Here is a 21,970-nt window from a genome sequence, read left to right as displayed (position 1 = left end):
ATGGAAAACCTGGAAGCACTGGATTGGTAGGTCCTGCGTTTTAATCACGCGAGGCGGGATCGTGGATGGGCACTGCCGGGGAGTTACACAATAGGACGAAACAACCGTCCAGTTCTTCCAGGTTTTCCATGGTGGTCTGGCTTCAATTGACTCATGATCTCAACTCGATAAAATTACTGTCATATCCACAAAACCCCTTCTGGGAATGAAATTCGTCTAAAATTTGTAAGTAATATTTTTCACAAATAAACAAACTTATATATCACATATATTATTTTATCTGTCTCTGAACTCCACTCACCTATTACACCACCCACCCTGTATGCTTCCTTGGTTTTAACACCTGATAACCTCTGACCTTTTCTTGCATATATATATATATATATATATATATATATATATATAGTTATCATAGATAAGCTTTTGCCATTCCAATCCTTTACATTCACTTATGTCAATTGTTCCACACTATTTATTACCCCAATGCTAAGACTCTAATGCATATTTGGTTGTAAGCAGCTGATGAGAAACCACGAAATATAATGAATTCATATTATTCTGAATCAATATTTGCTCTGACTATTTATTTTCATTTGATTACATAACTGAACAACTTGTTTACTCATAATCAAGTGAGTTATTTTAACTGAGTTGTTTATCTTCCTGAAGAACAACTGCCGTTTTTTACAAATAGTAGAAAGTTGGACTAGTGATTATGTTATGTTTAGCAATAAAAAGAAATACTTTCTCAAAAGGATAACCAACCACTAATCAATCATGTTAACTTACTTGTTTATATTCATCAATACATAAAAAAATTTGTATTTCACCTTTAGAATCAGTAATTTTTGATCCATGAAGCCATTGTACTAAATTCCATGAATGTGAATGTTTTGTTCTTCGTTTATTGTAAATAGAATTGGTAATATGATTGTCATTATTATTATTAAAATTAAAATCTAACGAATTCAAATATAATTCTGATATTGTATAGAAATGATTATTAATATTCTGATTACCATTATGATACCCTTTTAAAGTCAGTCTATCAAATTGATTTGATAATTTTTTTTGAATAAGTTTCTTTCGATTCATTGAAATCTCACGTCTTAATTGAACTTGTATACGTGGCATTAAATGTATAAATTGTCCTGGGGATGTAATTAATTGTAGGCCAGAATATATCATTCTTTTATTTTCATTATTATTATTATCCCATAAACCTTGATATAATGGAATTTGATTTAAACGTGGCATTTCAATTTGTATCTCTTCATTTGTGATAGAAGTATTATTCAATTTAGAAATATCGAATACAATAGTTTTTGGAAATTGTGTATTATTGCTTAAGTATAAATCATTATTACCATTATTATTATTATTATTGCTGTTGTAGTTGTTACCATTACGATCAGTGTGTTCAATATCTGGTGTTAATGGTCTTGACAGTGGACTACTACTAATTTGTTCAAATAATTCAAAACAATCAGTTGAATGTTTCTTTTTATTTCGTGATTTTAAATGACGATGCTCTTTAACAATACAACACACACATAAACCAAATGATTCTAGCAATTTAAGCAAAATTTGTGTATCTTGTTCACGTACAAATAATTGTATATCATCTAGAGTAAAACTGCCAGTGATTCGAGTCCGATGAAGAAATCTTTCAGAGAAACACTTACCTAGTATACCACTGCATAATTGATTTGGATTTAATATAATCAAATCATCTTTATAATAATAATATTTATCATTATCATCACTGGTAACTGATGATGAATTATTGACAGTAGTATTACGTGAAGTTGTTTGAATATACAAAATCTGTAAAATAAAAATCGAAGGAAATCCAAAAGGTTACTCTGAGACTAAAGTTCAAAAAATATTAAACAATTAGACATTGAAATCATCTGATGAATAACAGAAAACCAAAACGCACTGTACATTTATTTTATATTAGATTGGAGAGTCCGCAGGATTGTGAAAACAAAACCCAAATATGGAATCAAAAGTCATAGTTTTCAACTCCTTAACTAGAACCAGTGGTTTTAGTTTGTTAGAAATTCAACGTCCTATGCTTCCGAATGCAGTCAATTTGAGACAATATAAAATAATCATCGACTGTCAACAGTAGATGACTGAATTATTTCTTGCAAATTTGAACACTCTCAAACACTGATTTCAAATATTCATCTAAAAGTTCGTCATCGATAAGCATACAATTGTTATTTGAATAGGAATTTTGTTGAATGTGTTCACTTTGAAATTAATTTTTGTCTAAATTTAATTGATTAAAAAAGACTGGTTGTTGCTTTGATTGAAACATGCACAGGTAGGGGACAGTTTTAGGTAGGTTACATTAGGTGATTCTTTCAATTATGAGCATGGATAATCGTGTAAAATTATTTGTTTAAAAATTTTGGATGAAATAATCACTGGAAACAAAAAGAATTTTAAAAGCTATTTTATTTTAATTTGAGATCTCGTAAATAAGTAGAGACACACTGATTCTGAAATTAGATATGAGGTGGTTACATGTTTCAAAAGGGATATTACAAAGGAAATGATGAAAGCATATATTATGATATCCTTTTAATCGATCAATCAAAGTCATATTACAACCACCTTATTAGATTATCCGGATTGAAAAATTAGGTAACCTATGAGACAGAAATGTACACATGCAATCACATCTTTTCTGTGTATATCAATAAGTTTTTTTTTGGGATTCTAAATACTGATTCAGGTTGTAGGTGGATTTCCACAAAACAAACCTGTTACTAAATTCCAAATAAAATAAATAGGACAAAATAACTACTTAGTTTCAACTTGTTACACCTAATCATTTCCCATATTATAATCCATTTTGGGTTCAATCAAATATTCATAATAAACAGTTTACTGCTTGTTACACTAGTCAATTTCACTAAAAAAAACCGATCAAATTAACAAAGGTAATAAGTTATAGCAGGAATATACTTTAAAAATGAGAATAAATTAGTGAAGATCTTACATTCCCAGCATATTGTAAATGTTCAATAAGAGTTACTAAATGTTCATCTGTACACAATGGATTAATATGTTCATGAACACGTTCAGCAAATTCATCCAAATTACATATAGGAAATACATCATTAACTGTCCATTCTGGCAATTTATTTGATAAATCGATCATTAAAGAATTTGTCCTTGGAAGTGTCTATAAATAAAAAGTAAACCAAGAGCTTTGTAAAATGTCAACTTTTTTTCTATTATCCATTTTGTTTAGTTAATCAATGAGGCTGTAAGTATACTAACTACCTTCAAGATTTTCAGACTAAAATGAATATTGTCAACAGATCTGAAACGTTAAGTATCAAAACAGCGCTAAGTAACTAGATATATTAATGTGTACCAGATTACAATTTCAATATATTTCTGAATAAAGAAATTTTGAGGCATCTGGACAAACATCCTTTTTTTATTTAAACACTTCTCATGACTGACAACCAGAAAACAAGCCTTCCTTCTTAAGAACTCTTGGCTATAACTCTCAAATACACATTCGTTTAATCGTAAAAAAAGAAAAGATACCTATATATGTAGTTATAAAGTGAGAGATATGTACTGCAGAAAACTTAAACATCGCTAATAGTACCTTCGATAATGTTAAACACAGTACACTAACATTTTATAGTAACCACTGATAGGATCTTTTTAGCATAATTTGATCAGTTAGAAAATTTTTCAATATATTCTTTCAATCATTTTATGTTATATTAGTTATATCATTAATTCTCACTGTGTACTTAAATAATCAATTTTTTCCTGGTGAACTAAACAATCTATTATTCAGATTACATGTAGCTTATTTCTTTGTAGTTTCCTATCGTCATGTTCATGATTTACTATAAAACTGTTATGACAATATGAGTCTTGTCTTTGCAATTACAAAATAAGTAAGCAGTCATTTTGAAATTGTAAGAGATTTCTAGAGATTGTTCAGTTTAATATATTGCACCACGAACCAAGCTTAGTTAAATGAGCACTAAAAACAAAGAAGCATTGTACTATGACAACTATTTCGTCCTAGTATGTAACTCCTCAAAAATGTACATTCATCATTCTACTAGCGATCGAACATAGAAATTTCAAGCCTCGAGGCAAGCACTTAGCACTTAGGTCATTAATTTATTATCCACGAGTTTTTATTTCTAACTTTAATTACCATCCATCTTCCAATGTCATTGGTAACTACTACATACCCGATGTGACTGAGCTCCAATGATCACGACTTTTCATTAGAACTAGAAGAATTACCTCTCAAAATCAATCACCATTAGTTACGTAACTATAATTACGATGGTAGCTTTGTAGGGATTGTTGAGTTTCATGGTTTACTACTGTCAAATACTTCACGATTTCCAATGTTTGTCCAACTAAGATGAGTTCACTTTGTAACTTTTGGTATTCAGTAACTGTATGTTAATATTACAACATAGAGATATCATATTCCGTAACTAAAGTTAATGAAACTCAACGCAGCTTTAAAAACTTTCAGTGCATATTGATGTGCTAAACCAATTAGAGTTCTTTTTAAAAAGCTCAACTGTTTATATAATGGTAACTTGAAGAAAAATTTCATAATCAAGATTGAATAATTGTAAGTTAAATATATTAACTTAATAGCCATAGCTGTTTCCATTTTTTGCAGCCCTATAGATATACTTAAAACGTTATTTCTTTTGTTTACAGTCAGTTTTTAAACAAATTTAGTCAAATAAGATTATTCAATAAAAAATAATTAAAGTGCATCTACCAAACTGTTTATTCAAGAGAAATGTCATTGAAATCTCAAATCGATCAATGTAAGACAATCACTAAAAACCTGGAAGCACTGAACTGCCGTTTCGTCAGAGCACTGAACTCCTCAGTAGTATGCATACAGTACTTCTTAATCGGGAACCTTCGGTACCGTACTAGAACGCTTAGTCTCTAGACCACTGATCTAGAATCCAATGGTTTAAAAGTCTAGATTCAACCAGTCCATGATAGTGTGCGATCATCTTCTATTGTCTTCGGTGGGAGCGTTCTACTCACTTGGAACGATTTAGCACCACCAGAACCTCGTAAATTTCCTAACGAACCTAGTCACTAGTGAGTACACGTTACTTGTCGGTAAAAAATTATGGAGATTGAAGTAAGACTTTTACATTATTGAATCCCAAACCCAATGTCATAGAGGTTAACGTTCGTGGGCAAGGCCGAAGCTCGTGGGTTCGACTGCCTGTGGGAGGGTCGTGGATGAGAACTATTGAGGAGTCACATACTAGGACGGAACTACCATTCAGTACTTTCAGGCTTCCTATGGTCGAGTAATTTTGATCTACTCGCGATATCAATGATATTCAACAATTTCCAAAACCCTATACTGAAAACATAAATGTGCAGAAATATAAATATGAAACAAAATAAAGCAATTTATACCTGTATTATGATATTCCGAACATCTGTCAAGTACGTTTTTAGTTGTTTCATTTCTAAAGATGTTCCATCTCTTGCGTCGAGCAGATAAATAATTTCATGTATGTCTAACTTATCTCTAATAATTAAAATAAAAGCACGTTAAAGTACACAGAGTAAATGAACAAAAATCATGAGTACATTTTCCTACCAAGTAATATTAAACAAATTTTTATTCACTATCATCGAGATTTGGACAAATATTTTCACAAAAAGGACTGTGCTTAAAGTAAGTCACATTGTTGTACATAAGTCATATTTAATTATTTCTAAAAAAACGTTGAGACAAAAAATTGAACCACGCAAGTATAATCACTGAAATATTTCAGAATTTAATAGTTAACATCTTAGGCAAAAATATCATTGGAAATCAGAAAGCACTAAACAGCTATTTCATCCTAGCATGGAACTGCTTAGTGATGCGCACCCCTGATCCCACAGGGGGTCGTACTCAGGAACTTCAGGTTTTACTAGCAACTGGTTTTGAGGGGTGACTCCTGGAGTTCTAAAACAAATCCATGATCGGTGGAGTAGTTCATTTATGTCAAGTGTGAGGCTGTTACTTAAAAATGACATTGGAAAATGGTTGCTTAATATCATGAAGTATATTAAGGTTAGAAGTGTACACTAGTAGATGATAACTCAATGATCTGAAGGTTAAGCTTTTGCCTCAAAACTTGAAATTTCCATGTTTGATCGCTAGTGGGATAATGGGTGGGCACTTCTGAAGAGTTTCGTACTAAGACAAAACAGATATCCAACTATTCTTGGTCTTCTATGCTTGTTCAAATTACGAGTAGTCCGTAATGTTGACAATAGAATTAAGTAGTCTTCATAAATCCCTTATAAACTAATAGTTATAATTAATATATCATATAATATAAATCATTTCAATATTAATTATGACAAAAGTTGGGTGAAAATTATCTACTGGGGTTTCTTTTCATAAGTATTGTTTATATTAAGTTGCACGCTGAAGAGTGAATAGGCTTTCACCACTATGATTTATAGTTCCGTGTGATTATTATAACACTTAGTTAAGAATATAAATGAAAATTTCTAATTACAAATATTACATGTTGAATCTGAAGTTACACAAACAATAATAGAACTTTCTTTTTATGTAACCAGATCCCTTTGACAAATCTAAACAGAGAAAATTCAACAAACTTTGCTGAATAAAATGAATTCATCAGTCAGTCCACTTCATGACTTCTCATCCATTGCATTCAGCATGAAATTACAATGATTAATATAATTATAAACAAACATTTAACATACTTTAATTTTTGAAGTTTACATAGATATTTTCGAAATGTCACACAAATCACATTAATAATACACACAATGTGTGTGTATAAACTTAGTTAAGATCGATATGTATTTATATGGTGTAAAGTACTAATGCAGAGTAGAATAGGTTTTACTATTAATTATAATCAAGGTAAAAGGTGATATGTGAGGGTCATGAAATCAATAATTGATAGCATAGTCAGTCTATATGATAAAAAATAAAATCCAGGAAATATGTGAACGTCAATAAGATTCTGTGAGAGAAATAATTGAAAACGGAAGCAGGAGGGGTTAATAAAAGTTCATAGAAGTTATATTGATAACGTACTACTTATAGTGAACATGAAGTGAATATGCATTAACAGAAAACTAATTTTTTTTTCACACCGCTACAAAAACTCTTTGCATCACATTCAAAATCAAAGAATAAAACATTCTGCTGCTTACTGGTATTCCAGTATAATTTCTTTTAAAAACAATAAAGTCTCTTCATCATAATAAAATCCATTTTGATCTTTTTGACACTGAACCACATCTGCATGAGTTCCAACAAGAATTATGCGAGCCATTTCTGTCGGTCGTCCTCCAAACACTTAAACAAATAAATAAGATATAATTATTAAATTTGAAAACATACTATTAAGCTGTATTTAATAAAGTATTTTTTCTTATTTTTCTTTCTAAAAACGACGTTGAAAGTTAATTAGTAGTCTATAAATAAATAGCGATTACAGTGTACTACTGTTAAATTACTCCTTGTGTCGGATTTAGTTGTATTATGAGAACTTTCTGTAGCTTATAAAAGGTGGAGATGAGAAATTACTAAAGAACCGTATTCACTTGTTTGAAATAGTGTATCTTTCCCAATAATAAGTATCAACAACAAACACAAAGACTAAACTTAGTGGCTGAACTTGATTGTCAGACAGTAGAATGAACATTTAGTCGTCGAAATATACTTGCAATATTTAAAAGTAAATTTCTTTTTTAAAAAAACACTACTATCAAACGAATTAAATCCTGAAAAACATGTTAGACAATACGAGTATCGACAAATTCAAAATAATTCAATAACTCATACAATTACATTGAAAAAAACAAACAATGAATTCAGATTTCGAATGTCAGCTAGTTAAATGTGTAGGTAAGCTAGTTGCCAAGTGACGAAAACTAACTTAAAAATTGGATGAACTCAATATATTTAGTGTGTGGTTAGCAGTTGGACTTGAAGATGGCCGTTTTGTCTTATTTGAGATTCTTCAGCTGGATAAACAGTTGTCATAAGTGTTGATGTGTCAAAATGAGACTCGAACTCAGTAATTTTCACTGCAGATGGCAAGCCCTTATCCACTGACCTAGTGAGTACAGATACTATTGTGATGTATGCTGCGTATGTTGACAGATATAAGTAGGATGTAACACCAGTAGGAGGTGGAATGTCTGCGAGCAGAAGGTTGAGAAGATTGAAATGAAGGGAAGAGAGAAGGAAACTGAACGCAATCAAGACAACAACAGGAATGAAGGAACAAAGAAGCTCGTAAGAGACAATTCAGAGATGTATAAATGCTGTATGATTTTTACATTTCACTAAACTACTGTGTGATTGTGCATGAAACAATAAATTGGTCTTTCCCCTGAGTTCTCATTCACTACACCATTAGCCTCAGAAATCCTTTATATCAAATACGAGAAAATATGAACCGTTACAAAAATGAAAAACATATATGTTTGTAATGCTTACTTTTGAGATCGCTCTGAAACTGCTATAAAGCTAAGAGTCAAGATCCTTAGAAGAATAACAAATCGTAAGAATGCTTATACTTCAGTTACAATGGAAGTGAAAGATAGAGAGGAATAAATTTTATAGATTATTAAGTCCTATTCAAACATTTCATTAAGGTTTCGACCATAATCAAGTGAACTGCTCTCTCGCCCATAAATATCAATTTTTCCCGGGTTAATCAAAACTGAGGGAAAGAATAAGCTAGGTGAGAAGCTTTAAAAATCAAATGATGTCATTCTCAATTATTCTGTACTTGAAAGTGTACACAGGAGTTGAAAAAATAAGGCCAATTTCAGGTTAAGTTATTCTTTGACTTGAGATATATATGATGTATTCTCTTATCAGATGACATTCAAACTTCAGCAAAGGGATCTCTTTTCAACGAATTTATTATCAAGCTGTAAAATCGTATATATATGAAATTTTTAAAAGTACTAGTTCCGTGAGGAAATGTGAACAAGGAATAACCAAAATGATGTAATAGAAAGATTATAATACTAGATTACGTGATACGAGTAATAACCATATTTATTCTGATCGTTTATCTCACAATTTCATTTCACTTATAAAATGATCCTAGTTAACACTTCATATTCGTCATCCCGACATTAACAATTCGATTTTATTTTATATCACAAACATTCCTTGATTCACATGTTACAATTTCAAATGATGTACTCTGACTTAAATTTGGTCAATTTTTTGTGGATTATTAATTTGGATTTATAATTGTAGGACCTGATGAGAAATTATTGAAAAGAACATTCTTTGTACACATAAGTGTGTTTTAATAACAATAGAATTAATAAGTTAGTAACAAATTATAACGTGAATGTAGTAAGATGACTAAGTTTATTGTTAATATTCGTATTACGTAATCTAGTATTATAATCTTTCTATGACATCATCTTCGTTATTCCTTGTTCACATCACCCCACGGAACTAGTACTTAAAAAAAATTTCATAAACCTACGATTGTACAGCTTGATAATAAATTGCTGAACCTCATGTTTTATAATGTTTAAATGTGAATTATCTGTTAATTAACGAAATTATATCAGTTCAAAGGTATAAACACAGTGATACAGAAAGGAATGAAACGTGTAAAGTATAGAGGCATTGGGGCAAACTTTTTGAAAAGACGGGATCCACAAATCATTTTTAAAAAACATTTGTCACAAGGATTAGAGTAATGTGAAACAGAAGTTGGAAACCAGTACCTTTTCATTAGGTGGATTGGCATGTTACTTATGGGGAAGAATGGTATAGTAAAGAGTGATTCCATTGTCACTAAATGGTACTTATAATAATAAAAGAATAGGACAAAAACAGAAAGCGCAGAACGACAACAGGACAAATTACTGTGATTAGCCTGTTATCATTTATGTGCTAGATTGTTTTGTAAACTATTATCTTGGTGAATCATTCAGGTATTTATTGTCCTCATGTTTCCAGTTTTCTTCAGATTATACATACAATAATACTAATATAGTAAAAATAATAGTAGCAAAATGAAATTAGTAAAAACGTCTTGATGGAAGAAAATAATTTACTTACATAAAGGTCCTTTTACAGGTATACGAGCATAAAGAAAATCAAGCCAGAATCGTACACTTCTACGTCTCCATTCTAATGAATCCATTAAATTAAATAGCACTAAATGTATACAACCAATATCACCAATGAAATGATCATAAAAACAATAATATGATGGAAATCCAGAAAAATCCCATAGTGTATATTCATTGGTAACTAAAAAAGAAGAAAAATTTTATGCAGAAAAAAAAGTGAATTTCAATTTTCAATATGATTGTTAAGTTTAATTTTCAAATAATGGATAACATTTTCAGCAATTCATTGCTTTTAAATTTATTTTCCAAGGGAAAAGTGCATATTCTTGATTCATGTCTTCTTGATAAAGTCTTCTCACTATAGATTTCTTACTCGTATAAACGGTTAGACTCACGTATAGAAAGCTTGAATATCAGTATCATAATCGTACAACTGCACAACAAAACAAATCCGCACTTTATTTTGATTTAAATGAAGATATTTTTGATTAAAAGTATAGGAAAGTGTTTTTTCACTTTAATCCTTAGCATTGATTCTATGAATTTAGTCTCTCTGAAGGTTAGTTTCCGTAGTATCCTGATCATTTGTTTGCTGTAAATCGTGATTTATAAATTAAAAGTAACGCATATTAGTATATTATATAACCTTAAATAATGTGAATTAACATCTCGGAATCATGTACAGGGAATATTTATCATCTCAATGATCCAAATAAGTAAATTTATCATAAAAACGTATTGGTTGAGATGTACAATCTCACTTTTAAATTAAGTCGAACAAATTCAATGGGTACGTCATTTAATACGACAAGCAGTTAATAAGAATTCTTCGTCCTGGAGGACTGCAATAATTTCTTATTTCTCACGAATAACTAAATATAAAAATATCGTAGAAGATTTTCTCCCTCTTAAAAATTAAAAACATTGGATACTACAATTCCTTTTTAAACAAAATGAAATATTGGAAACATTTGGGCAACCGGATTTAAACTGCTTCATCGTATGGTTTTAGTTTATATCATCTTAGTATATATATATCGTGAAATATGAAAACCATATATTAAATACATCATTTGCACATCTACCATCTGTTGACCTTTGCATGCTTCCTGATTCTTTTAATTCTGTTGTTATTACCGTTGCTTTCTGTTTAGATTTCTGTTCTCTTCGATTCAATCTTCTCTATCTTCTGCTGCTAGAAATTACACTTACGATTTGCGCTACATACTACTTATATCTGTCAACATGAGTAGTATACACCACATAGGTAGATACACTTTGTAATTCATATATAAATCCAGTAATTTTTTCTAGTTTAAATCTAAAATGATTCGTATCTCAATTTGTCTTTTTTTATTCAATTCCAATAATGTTTTAATAGCTATCAATGGTTATAGCTACTGTCAAAATACATAAAAACAGTGATGATATTTGTTATATACTAGGAAAAAAGTAAGTACTTATAACTTACGGGACCTCTTATTAGACTATTAATCTATTTATATTCCTATAGTATAACTATTCAGTAACTGGATTATCTATGTCTATATTCATCTTATTACAAGCTTCATTTTGACCTATTGATTATTATTATATGATTTATTGTTCCTAAATTATACTCGGTTTATTGAGTACTGTCTCCCACGCTTCCAGCCACGTTTGGCTTGATTTTGTGCAAATATTATTTTCTATTTTATGGTGTGGTCTGCCTGTTTGGTATATAGACAAAGTATGTTTGAAATAAACGATTCGCATTACAGCAACTGCTACTGGTGTTTTGGACTCAAGTGGACGGGTTAGGCGGATAAGGGCCAATAAGGACGCTAGATTACTCATACTAATCGGACGTCACTGTCACAGTGTGAAGGTCGTAGAAGTCGTATTCTATTGGTGGATAATTTACGCGAATTACGTCCTTGTTAAATTCGTAAGGTCATAACGAATCAGCGACGACCTTGATCAAGTCATAACAATTGGCTACAGCCTAGGTCAAATACATAACAATATTATTGATCCGTTCACGATCTCAATCGGAATTCAACAATCTCCAAAACCCTTTACTGTATGTTTATATGAACCCATAAATTATATAAATGATGCAATAGCTTTTTTATTCTTCTAATATGACAGTTGAATATAACAACAAATAAATTAATAAGTCTTCATTAATTATGTATAAATATAGGATTCCATTGGATTTTTATTATGGAAATTGCAAGTGACGAATAAATAAACGGACCTAATGTAAATGTATGATACACGAAAGTGATCGATAATCTGATCGCTTTTTCCCCATTGTAATACAGTGAAACGTTTTTTCAAGATTATACTAATAATACCAAATTAAAAAAGGAATGATCGGCATTCGAGATTTGTTTATTTTTCATCTTAACAGGAATGCTATATGTAAATGTTATACTGTTGGCTATGGTGATGAAGTGAAATCTTGTATAAAATGACAAATTATTAAATTATTTCAATATTATACTAGAGTAGTAATAATTCTTAAGAAATAGAATAGAATCCCCGCTCATATTTAGTTGAGATTTATCAGAATAATTGAAATAATCCAAGTAACAATAGGTGAAATGGTAATGATGAACTCAGTACACGATGAGTTGTTCAATTATTTCCGACGGTATATTAACAATAGCTATAGCCTATTCCTTTATATTATATACTGATGAGTAGCTTGATTTTGATAGTTATTCTATTGTTAAGAGTTTATATTTCAATGAATTGTTTGAACAAACAACTTGTATTGTATTCAGTATATATATATATATATATATATATATATATATATATATATATAAAGTAAGAACACTTGTGGTATTTATCAAAGAAACAAGAAAATCTAGTAAGGTTATAAACGTTTTCAGAAGCGTTAAATAGCTGTTTCGTCTTACTTTGAGACTCTTCAAAAGCCCGTACTCACTGGATCATATAAAGTCAAGCCGATGATTGTGAGTACATTTTTAATTTTTTTTTCTGGTGTACCACAACGCATGACAAATAACCCCGGTGAGTTACTATATTGCATCCACTATATTTAATTACACAGTTCATATCTTTACATTAAAATATTGTTAAATACATCTGGAAGCCATTTACTAGTGACCACATAGTATCGAAGTCAAATTTTACTATTTTCTTATCTTTACAACCAAGCAAGCTTGATAAGAAACAAGTAAATGAAATTCCTAGTTTCATCTACCAATGTGTCAATGAGATCCATTTTATTTGGCATACACTGTCGGTTTGTTGTAAACTAGGTACAGTGGTTTTAAATTACACTATTCGCGCAGACAGCTGACAAAAATTAGAGCTAATAATCTTTTAACCACTAGTTTATCTATAAACTCTCTGTACGAATAAAATATTTCCTGTTTACAAATGATGAAGCTTAAAAATAATTAAGAACTGTAATTTATATATTTCATCGACCAGAATTCAAAACATATTTTATTCAAATGGGAATCGAGTAAAGGCTAGCAGTGAAATAAAGGATGCGCGTTTCGTCTTACTTGGGACTCGTTGGCAGGATTTACATACACCTCAGGGTTAATTTTCATATGTGAACCCAAGCTGCGTATCTTTGTTTCAAATGCTCAGCGGGATATCCACTGGGCTGTTAAGTTGAGGTAGCCACCAGCTTGAACAACGGAGATGAGTTTTGATTTATTTGTAGGGGTTGTTGAAATGTTTCTATTGTTAATATTAAGGATTTCATATGTGCATCCTGAACAGATACCCTTTATATTACCATTAATTCACAAAACTCAAACAACCATACAAATAAATTAAAATTCATCCCTGATGAGGAGATCAGTAGCTATCTGGATTCTCAAGTTCAGCGGATGGTGCGTTAGGGTTTAGCGCAAAAGGCATTCAGTTCAAATCTCGATGTGACCATCAACATTGAGACGCAGGTACACCTAGCTTGTGAGTTGCACATAGAACAAAACGGACGTCCTGATTTCACTGCTAGGAACTATCTATCTCTGCTTAAAATGACTCAAACCTCATATCACTGCTGATACAATCCGCTCAGGATGCAGATATGCTAAAAAAGTCTAATCAATTCCAGTCTTCAGTCAAAAACAACAACGGGAATATTCAAAGAGGCCTAACGTTTTATTTTTTTAAGACTACTATGCATACAAATATACCATACCTAGTGACTTTTATTATCCCATTAAGTTATAGTTCACAGGTTTATTGCTTATTATCAAAGGAAAAGATTATAACAACAGATCACCATTTATGGGTTTGCATCAATAACCATTTTCTATCTACGACATACAAGTTATTCTAAATCCATTAAATAAGAGTTAAAGAAGAATGAATTATTATAACAGAACGTCACTTATCGTATCTTTTCACATTTTTTATCGTTATTTTCTAATCTGACAATTATGTCTTAAGATAATTGTAAAGCAATATATTTGCATGGATATATTGCATAAAAGAAGAGAAAAATTAAGCTTCGATTTCATTTATTATAACCGATGCTTTCCGTTCTCATCTATCCATTAGTTAATTTAATAATTCTTTTTCAGAAGGCGGGGAACACAGATGACACTATCATAAATTATTATAGATATTCAGCTCACAAGTAATGGGTAACCACGACCCTGAATTGAGGAATTGAACCCAGAACCTTTGTTTTCGTGCAAGAACGTTTAACCTCTAAACCACTGAGCCGTCATCCGACAGTATTATTGTCTAACTTCAATCAATCGACAATGCTGCGCAAACCTCATCGATTGCCTGGAGTGGATTGCTATCTCACGCTCGACATTGATCGGACTCCACTGGTCACGGCTTTTCACTAGAACTCCAGGAGTTACATCTTAAATCTGGTCACTGGTGAACACAAGATTATTATTAGTGTAGGGGATTCGTGGAGATTGTAGGATTCTCATGGGTTTAATAGTGAGTTCAATCCATGTCGAGTATAAGACAGTTTTATATATCACAAGCAACGGATGAAGGCTGCGTAGTATAGTAAATTGATTGAAGTTAGATATTAATACCATTGGATCCCAACTCAGGGGCCAAGAGTTTAAGCGTTCTTGTGCAAGGCCGAAGGTCCCGCGTGTGGGCACGTAGATGGAGAATTCTGAGAAATCACGTAATAGGACAAACCGAGCAATCATTGTTTCCAGGTTCCCAATAGTGGTCTTACTAAGATTAGTTCGTTGTCATTTGAACAGTGAAAACTCTACAACATCCACAAATCCACTGTGCTGACATTATATATATGAAAGTAAAATAATAAAATATTTATGAATTGTTGACTATATACAAGTGACTTACTATGAACATCAATTCCATGCGTATAATTTTCATGTTCCGCTTCTATATCCCACATATATGGATATTGATGACGATATAAACTAGATTTCGGACCTAAATTATGAAAGAACAGAATTAATTGTAATTTGTGGGAAAAATCAAGATTTTAGATAACATCTATCAATTGAATTTAGATATGGCAACCGAATTTAACAAGTAGATTCTATCGAATTTCTGCTGATTGGTTTAAGATTATTAAGTTCGTTTAAAACCTTAGCGTTTAATATTCAATCTTGTGCTAGATCTTGGATATATATAGGTGAGTAGTTATGATCTTGGACAAAACAGCTTTATAGTTTTTCCTAGTTTCCTATTATTATTTAATTAGTTTCAGTTTATTGCAAGAGATAGAACTGTTTGATAATTTTATGAATAGAACTATATGAAAATAAGAACAAACTTGCTTAAAAAATGAATGATGCTAGAGTTTGACAAAAGACAATTAATCACACTATAAGACTATGAGTAATGAATCTTGGTTCTGAGGCAGTCAACGAAACTATCTGGTCTAAGTGTGTTTCCATATAATCGACAAATCAATTAAGCAATCGAAACAATTGTAGTTAAGGTGAATCGACACAACAACGACAATAATTAAATTTAAAGACGATAAGTTAGCATCCATTAAAGAGACAAAATTACATAAACTTTCAGAAGCCTAGTATCAACTCAACAACAAACTAGTGCAGTCTAAATGTGACTTTTATTAAAAGTCTAAAGTAACCAAACGACAAATATAGTTCACTACATATATGATCAAAATTTCATTTGATGCCAGTAATTTCCTATTTGGTCTTGGAACTTTTTAGGTGTAACAAGATCAGGGCATTCACACTGAGAGATTTATATATTAATTTCTTACGAAATGCTGTCTTAATCCGTTCTACACACGTAGAGCTATACTGCTAGCAACACTAACGTGAAAATATTTACTATTCACACCTTGAAGTAGTGTTCAGTTCTTTTAGGCTCTTTCTTAAATGTATGAACAATATCTTCTATAATGCATCACCTAAATGATTACTGTATGGTCCGAGAAGTGGTTATCTTAACCTGAAGCCTAATAACGTAAATAATCGTTTCTTAATGATTTATTTTATCAACGACAAAAAACGGCTTTAACCCTTTGGTATAAGTTCTGGATTAATATCTTCCTTTTCATAATAAATACAAAAAAGACTAACATAGGAAACGTTCACAGAACTACAAAAGTCAAAATTCAATAGTTGTATCAGTAAACAATGTCTTCTTTCACCGATCTTTTAAAAAAAAGAAGGAAAATCAGCAAAATGTACGAAAATAATTTGGCCAAATTATATCCCTTTGTAATTTTATCCTTGGACAAAAAAACTAAGTTGTAATCTAAATCATTTGATTCTATAAAGAAAAATCCATAAATCACATTTCGCCCAAATAAACTAGGGTATAATTCTGATTGACTTCACATTTAATGGCCTTCACAGTTAAGCTTAATTTTTTTTAAAAATGGAAATCTTATCTCTTTAAATCAAAGTGAAGAGGAAATTTGGGAAGAATTAAAGCAGGTCATTTAATGCCTAGAGAATTCACCGCCTATTCATTAACAAGTTTGTAAAAAAAGTCAATAATATTAAGAAATGGATAAAGATAATAAAGAAATTATTTTTTTGTTTCAATAGTGAATTATGCATTTACTTAAATTTATTTTATTTGTATTTTAATATATGATTGTACCATTAGATAACAACAACAAAAATTGAATAATTTCGGTAAGAATACAACTGTTCAACTCAGGTATTGTAATAAAGTCTAACGAAATGTTGACTTTTTTTAGCAAGATGTAGGTCATATGAACACCTATATACTCCACAAAAGTAATCCATAGTATGTATGATCGTAATCAAGTGATTTGAACTTGAGATTAAAAAAAAAAAGAGATCAGTCAAATAAAAGGTACACTAATAACATATAGAGAACTATTAAATATTAAACATGTGGATATGATCTTAACCTACTATGGAACGCCTCAGTAATGGACAGTTACAATCTCAAGTAATATTGAACGTTGGATCTGTATCTTTTACAATAAATATAGTAGTAATCAGTTAATGTTTGCGGATATAAAAGATTCTGACTTAAGTGGGTTAGCTACATAGCGCGAATGTCATCCAATGTTAATAGTGAGTTACTATACCACTTCCGACTTCAATAACTCTGGAGATCATGGCTGCGTCATAAAATCGTGAACTTTCTCTTTTAACTAAATTCGGGGAGGTATAAAAGTAGAGAATGTGCATATATGAACGTGTTGAGTGATCATCGGTAGACAGTAGGAGAACCTGCTTTAAGCCAGTTGTCTCTCATTAACAAGGTGTACCTAAGTTCTTGATGCGATTACTATCACTCAATGGATTGGAACAGGGACACCCAGTTTCACAGCCTGAGAAGTCAGCATTAAGCTATTTAGAGCGAGATTAATCATCTGTAGAACTTAGGCTAATGGGAACCTTCCAACTTGATAAAATCCGATCAGTAAAAGAGTACTTAACAAACACGAAATTAGTCATTAGTCAGTGATCAATCAATGGTATTTATGGAGATTGTAAAAGTAAAATATTAATTATATGAACCAGTTAACTTTTGAAAATAGATTATTTGTCAGTTTTCCTTTTTTATAGAAAACTATGAGTGAATAATCTAACGCGAAATGACCCCACACAAAACTGTATACAATATTCCATGTGTTTCCAATGAAGTGTCCTTATTATCCACATTATTAGTTCATATGTTCTCAAACTAACCATTATTCTTTCAATACAAAAATTCATTTATTTCTTAATTTTATCTATATAATTCTTGTAAAAATTTCATCATGTAATATGAAATGTTTTACTCTAAGTTAAACAAATAATCAAGACAAGCAAAGATGGATAGTGGCTAACAGTGGAGTCCAGAAAGCGCGTTTCGTCCTATTTGGGACTCGTCTGCTGGATGTACCTGCATCTCACAGTTGATGTTCACTCTGGGACTCGAACCCAGTACCTTTCGCTTCAAACGCCATCGCGTTGTCCACTCAGCTACTGAGTCCTGATAGCCACTTGCCACTATCCATCTTTGCTTACAATGCTTGTGAATTAAGGCTATAACGAAGCAATACGCACAGTATGCACATATGCCACTAAGAGACTGACCAGTTGCAGTCCTAAACATCAATGGGAAGATTCAAACAAACAATACTAAGTGAATTTAAATAATCAAGATATTTTCTATAGAAATTTATCGGAAAACTAACTTAACCTATCAAAAATGATCATTTTTTGAAAACAAATACTACTTACAAATATTGATTTTGAACAGTAATTTCAATCAAACAAAAGTTCTCAAGTTATATTTGTCAAACATTAATTTCAGTTAGTATTCATTGAAAACTAAAAATCACTATGAATACTAACCAGCGTCGGAGAGATTGCCACGACCAAGCCTTCGATCAAACAAAAATTGACCTTTTGGTTTATCTTAAAACAATCTTTTCTAATTACTCAATAATTAATGGAGAATCAAATTTTTAACTTCGGAATCAATTGTTGGTTCAAAACTTGTTTTAAAATGTGTGAAAATCATAGAATACTAAGCACGTAACTCATAATCATATTATTTACGCTGAAAATATGCACAATTTCCTAACATCTATTCATGATCTTAGTTAGATGAATAGAAAATTCTGAATTCCAAAGTCTTTTCAGTTACATTTTATCTATTGAGTAAATTAAAAGAAATACTTACTGACTTCTCCAGTTAATCCAGCAAAATCTGAAACAGTTGTTAACTTCTTTTTTAAATATGCCGATATTGGACCAGTGTAAAGAGAATGTGTTAGTTGAGTTTTACCAACAAGACTTGAACCAAATAATTTAAGCTTTATTCTTGGCATACGATGTGTACCTTGTCTTAATTGTTCAATCCAAGCTGTACACTTTTCCTTGTAAATTTTTAATATTAATTATAATAATGAAAACGAAATGATTAAAATTTCAATTTGAGTAAAATTATTCCTAAATTATTTAAAATGAAGACAATTTAAATGATGCAGTCGACGAGTTTCACTGATTTGATATGTGCACGTCAAATAATCAATAATATTAGATCGTCTAATTTTGAAAAATATTCGTAAAATTTCCTGAAGGTCACAGTTATATTGTACCGATTCAAAAAATATTGATATTTATCTTATGGCTATCATTAGTGATTGGTTTTTGTGTTTTTGAGTATGTTTAGTGTCATTTTCAAACTTTGTATCACTAAAACATTGTGAGAAGTGCATATCTAAACAGTAGTGTCTATAACTAGAGAGCTTAACTGAAATACACTTAAATGTCATGAAGACGTAGAAATAAACGTGTTGGTACGTAACGAGTGAAATTGCATCAAATTTTACGAATATTTATAAATATATATTTAAATGTAATAGAGAAAGAATTATTGTATACTTAAGGAAATCCGATCGATTGCTTGACTTAATGTGATCAACGTGACCTGGTGATGCCTGCTCGTAAATCAAGATTACTGATGTTGAAAGCTCCTTGTGTATAATCGTGAAAAGACCAGACAACTTGATGACAAAATATTCCATGTTACAAAATTACACAAACGTATTCTAAATATTTTGCACAAAAACACATAACTAAAGTCTATTTGGAACGTAAACGGATCTCGTATTTAGACTTCATGGGTTATTTGCCAAATTATGAAATAAAGGCTTTATCACAAGGCTAATTATGTCTTGATCCCATTTTAATCTATATTGAGAACCACTACAGTAATAATCATTTTTGTGCTGATTTGTTTATTATAGTGAAAATAGTTTTACAGATTTTCACTAATTTCATAGGATCTAGATTTGCACTGTCTGTTATGTCACCTACTTCAACTTGGCATTCTTCTGTTACATGGTATACTTCGGATATTTTGCTTCACTCCAATGTTATATAAGTCAAAACACCGCCTGGACAAGGACACAACTGTATTCCACCAAGTTAAATTAGGTTTATATAGTAAGAAAATATCAGTGTATTTGTAATTTTCACTTCTCCACTTATTCACTAAGGCTGATTAACTGACAACGGGTCAATAAGCATGTTCCAACATAATCCTGTTAGAAACACGCCTTAATCGAATTTTTGTCTTATTAAAACTGTTCAAACTAAGTTGAGTTTTGATGACAACAACTAATAATAAACACAAAACATACAGTTTAAATACATGACTTTATTTTTTATTTATTTAAACACATAAATATTGGTACAAATAGGCACCAGATACATATGCGCCACACAAATCGCATTCGATTTGTGTGAGGGCTGTGATACTGTCCGGGTGCCCAAACTGAAGCAGGTGGTTTTCTTAGGGGGCCACACCCCGAGCCTTTGACCTGAAGGTCTAACCCACAAGGCAGTGGAGCATCGTGAAGAGATGCAGTTACATGGTTGCCGGTGACCAACAATTGGTTCATACGCAATTTGTTCCCTCAAAATTCTGGAGCCCATATGTACCATTGGTTTGGAATCAGGGTTTTCCAACTGCCCTAGGTGCACTTTCCGTGTCCACCAACCTGGCTTAAGCGCCGGACATTCGCTTTCGTCCTCTCACTTTCGTGAACAACTACCCCGTCACGAGAAGGCAGTGAGTAGGACTTCCCTGGAAAAGGATATATATGCGTGGCCATGTGAAAGCATTTGCAAAGGGAGAGCGGATTCTCCCCACTCTCGGCCGTACCAAGGCATTTGGGGCTTCAAGTTTAACTCCATAAGGAAACAATGATATTTAAAGGTATATTGTATTCATCATCAATATTCTTGTTTAGTACAATTTTCCTAATTTATAAATTTAATTAAATCAAGAATGACAATCGTTGTAGAACCATAGAAATTAACGAAGCACTATTCTGTTATTATTGTTGTTTTCTCTTCAATTAAATATATTTTAACTGATACAATTTTATGGAAAGTAAATATCCGTTTCAAAAAGGATTTAAACAGTAAAACAATGAAGCAACATTAACTCCTAAAATTTCATTTATATTTCAATTAATTGTTTACAATCCTTATCAAATCACGGTCACGTTTCAAACATACTTTAATTCATTAAAACTTTAACTGGTGAAATAAATGTCTATGAGAATTTAATTAATATTAGTGAAGTAATCTGTTTGATATGTGTAAGATATTACTTAAAAAGGAATACTTTAAATATTTTATAGTAGAACCCAAATAAACTTTGTAAAATAAACCATAATTCAAAATATTGTCAAAGCTAAATGAATTAATACAACAATAGAATATTTTCATAGTTGAAAGCGTGAGTCAATTGAAGGTAGACCACCATCGAAAACCTGGAAGCACTGGACGGCCGTTTTGTCTTATTGTGGGACTCTTCAACAGTGTGCATCCACGAACTCGCCCCGCGAGATTCGAACCCAGGA

General features: G+C 31.2%; 1 protein-coding gene and 1 non-coding gene across 2 annotated transcripts in view; both read right to left on the bottom strand.

The window, feature by feature from the left end:
- Positions 1-21,970, bottom strand: part of Smp_144210 (putative death associated protein kinase) — a gene marked incomplete at its 5' end in the record, with an annotated part of 58,020 nt that overhangs the window by 5,598 nt on the left and 30,452 nt on the right. Inside the window, 7 exons of the mRNA XM_018795090.1 lie at positions 1,020-1,271; positions 1,686-1,827; positions 3,017-3,202; positions 5,470-5,584; positions 7,246-7,390; positions 10,139-10,333; positions 19,276-19,471. Of these exons, the coding sequence (XP_018649437.1) occupies positions 1,020-1,271; positions 1,686-1,827; positions 3,017-3,202; positions 5,470-5,584; positions 7,246-7,390; positions 10,139-10,333; positions 19,276-19,471 (1,231 nt within the window). The remainder of the gene's footprint in view (positions 1-1,019; positions 1,272-1,685; positions 1,828-3,016; positions 3,203-5,469; positions 5,585-7,245; positions 7,391-10,138; positions 10,334-19,275; positions 19,472-21,970) is intronic.
- On the bottom strand, positions 18,509-18,575 carry Smp_tRNA_01609_Gln_TTG.1.1. The gene has a single exon. It is a non-coding gene (tRNA).

The sequence above is a fragment of the Schistosoma mansoni genome, chromosome 1 (assembly GCF_000237925.1).
Source record: "Schistosoma mansoni strain Puerto Rico chromosome 1, complete genome".
Classification (NCBI taxonomy): Eukaryota; Metazoa; Platyhelminthes; class Trematoda; order Strigeidida; family Schistosomatidae; genus Schistosoma; species Schistosoma mansoni.
The sequence above is the reverse complement of the archived record's forward strand: the minus strand, read 5'-3'. Positions and strand labels throughout refer to the sequence as shown.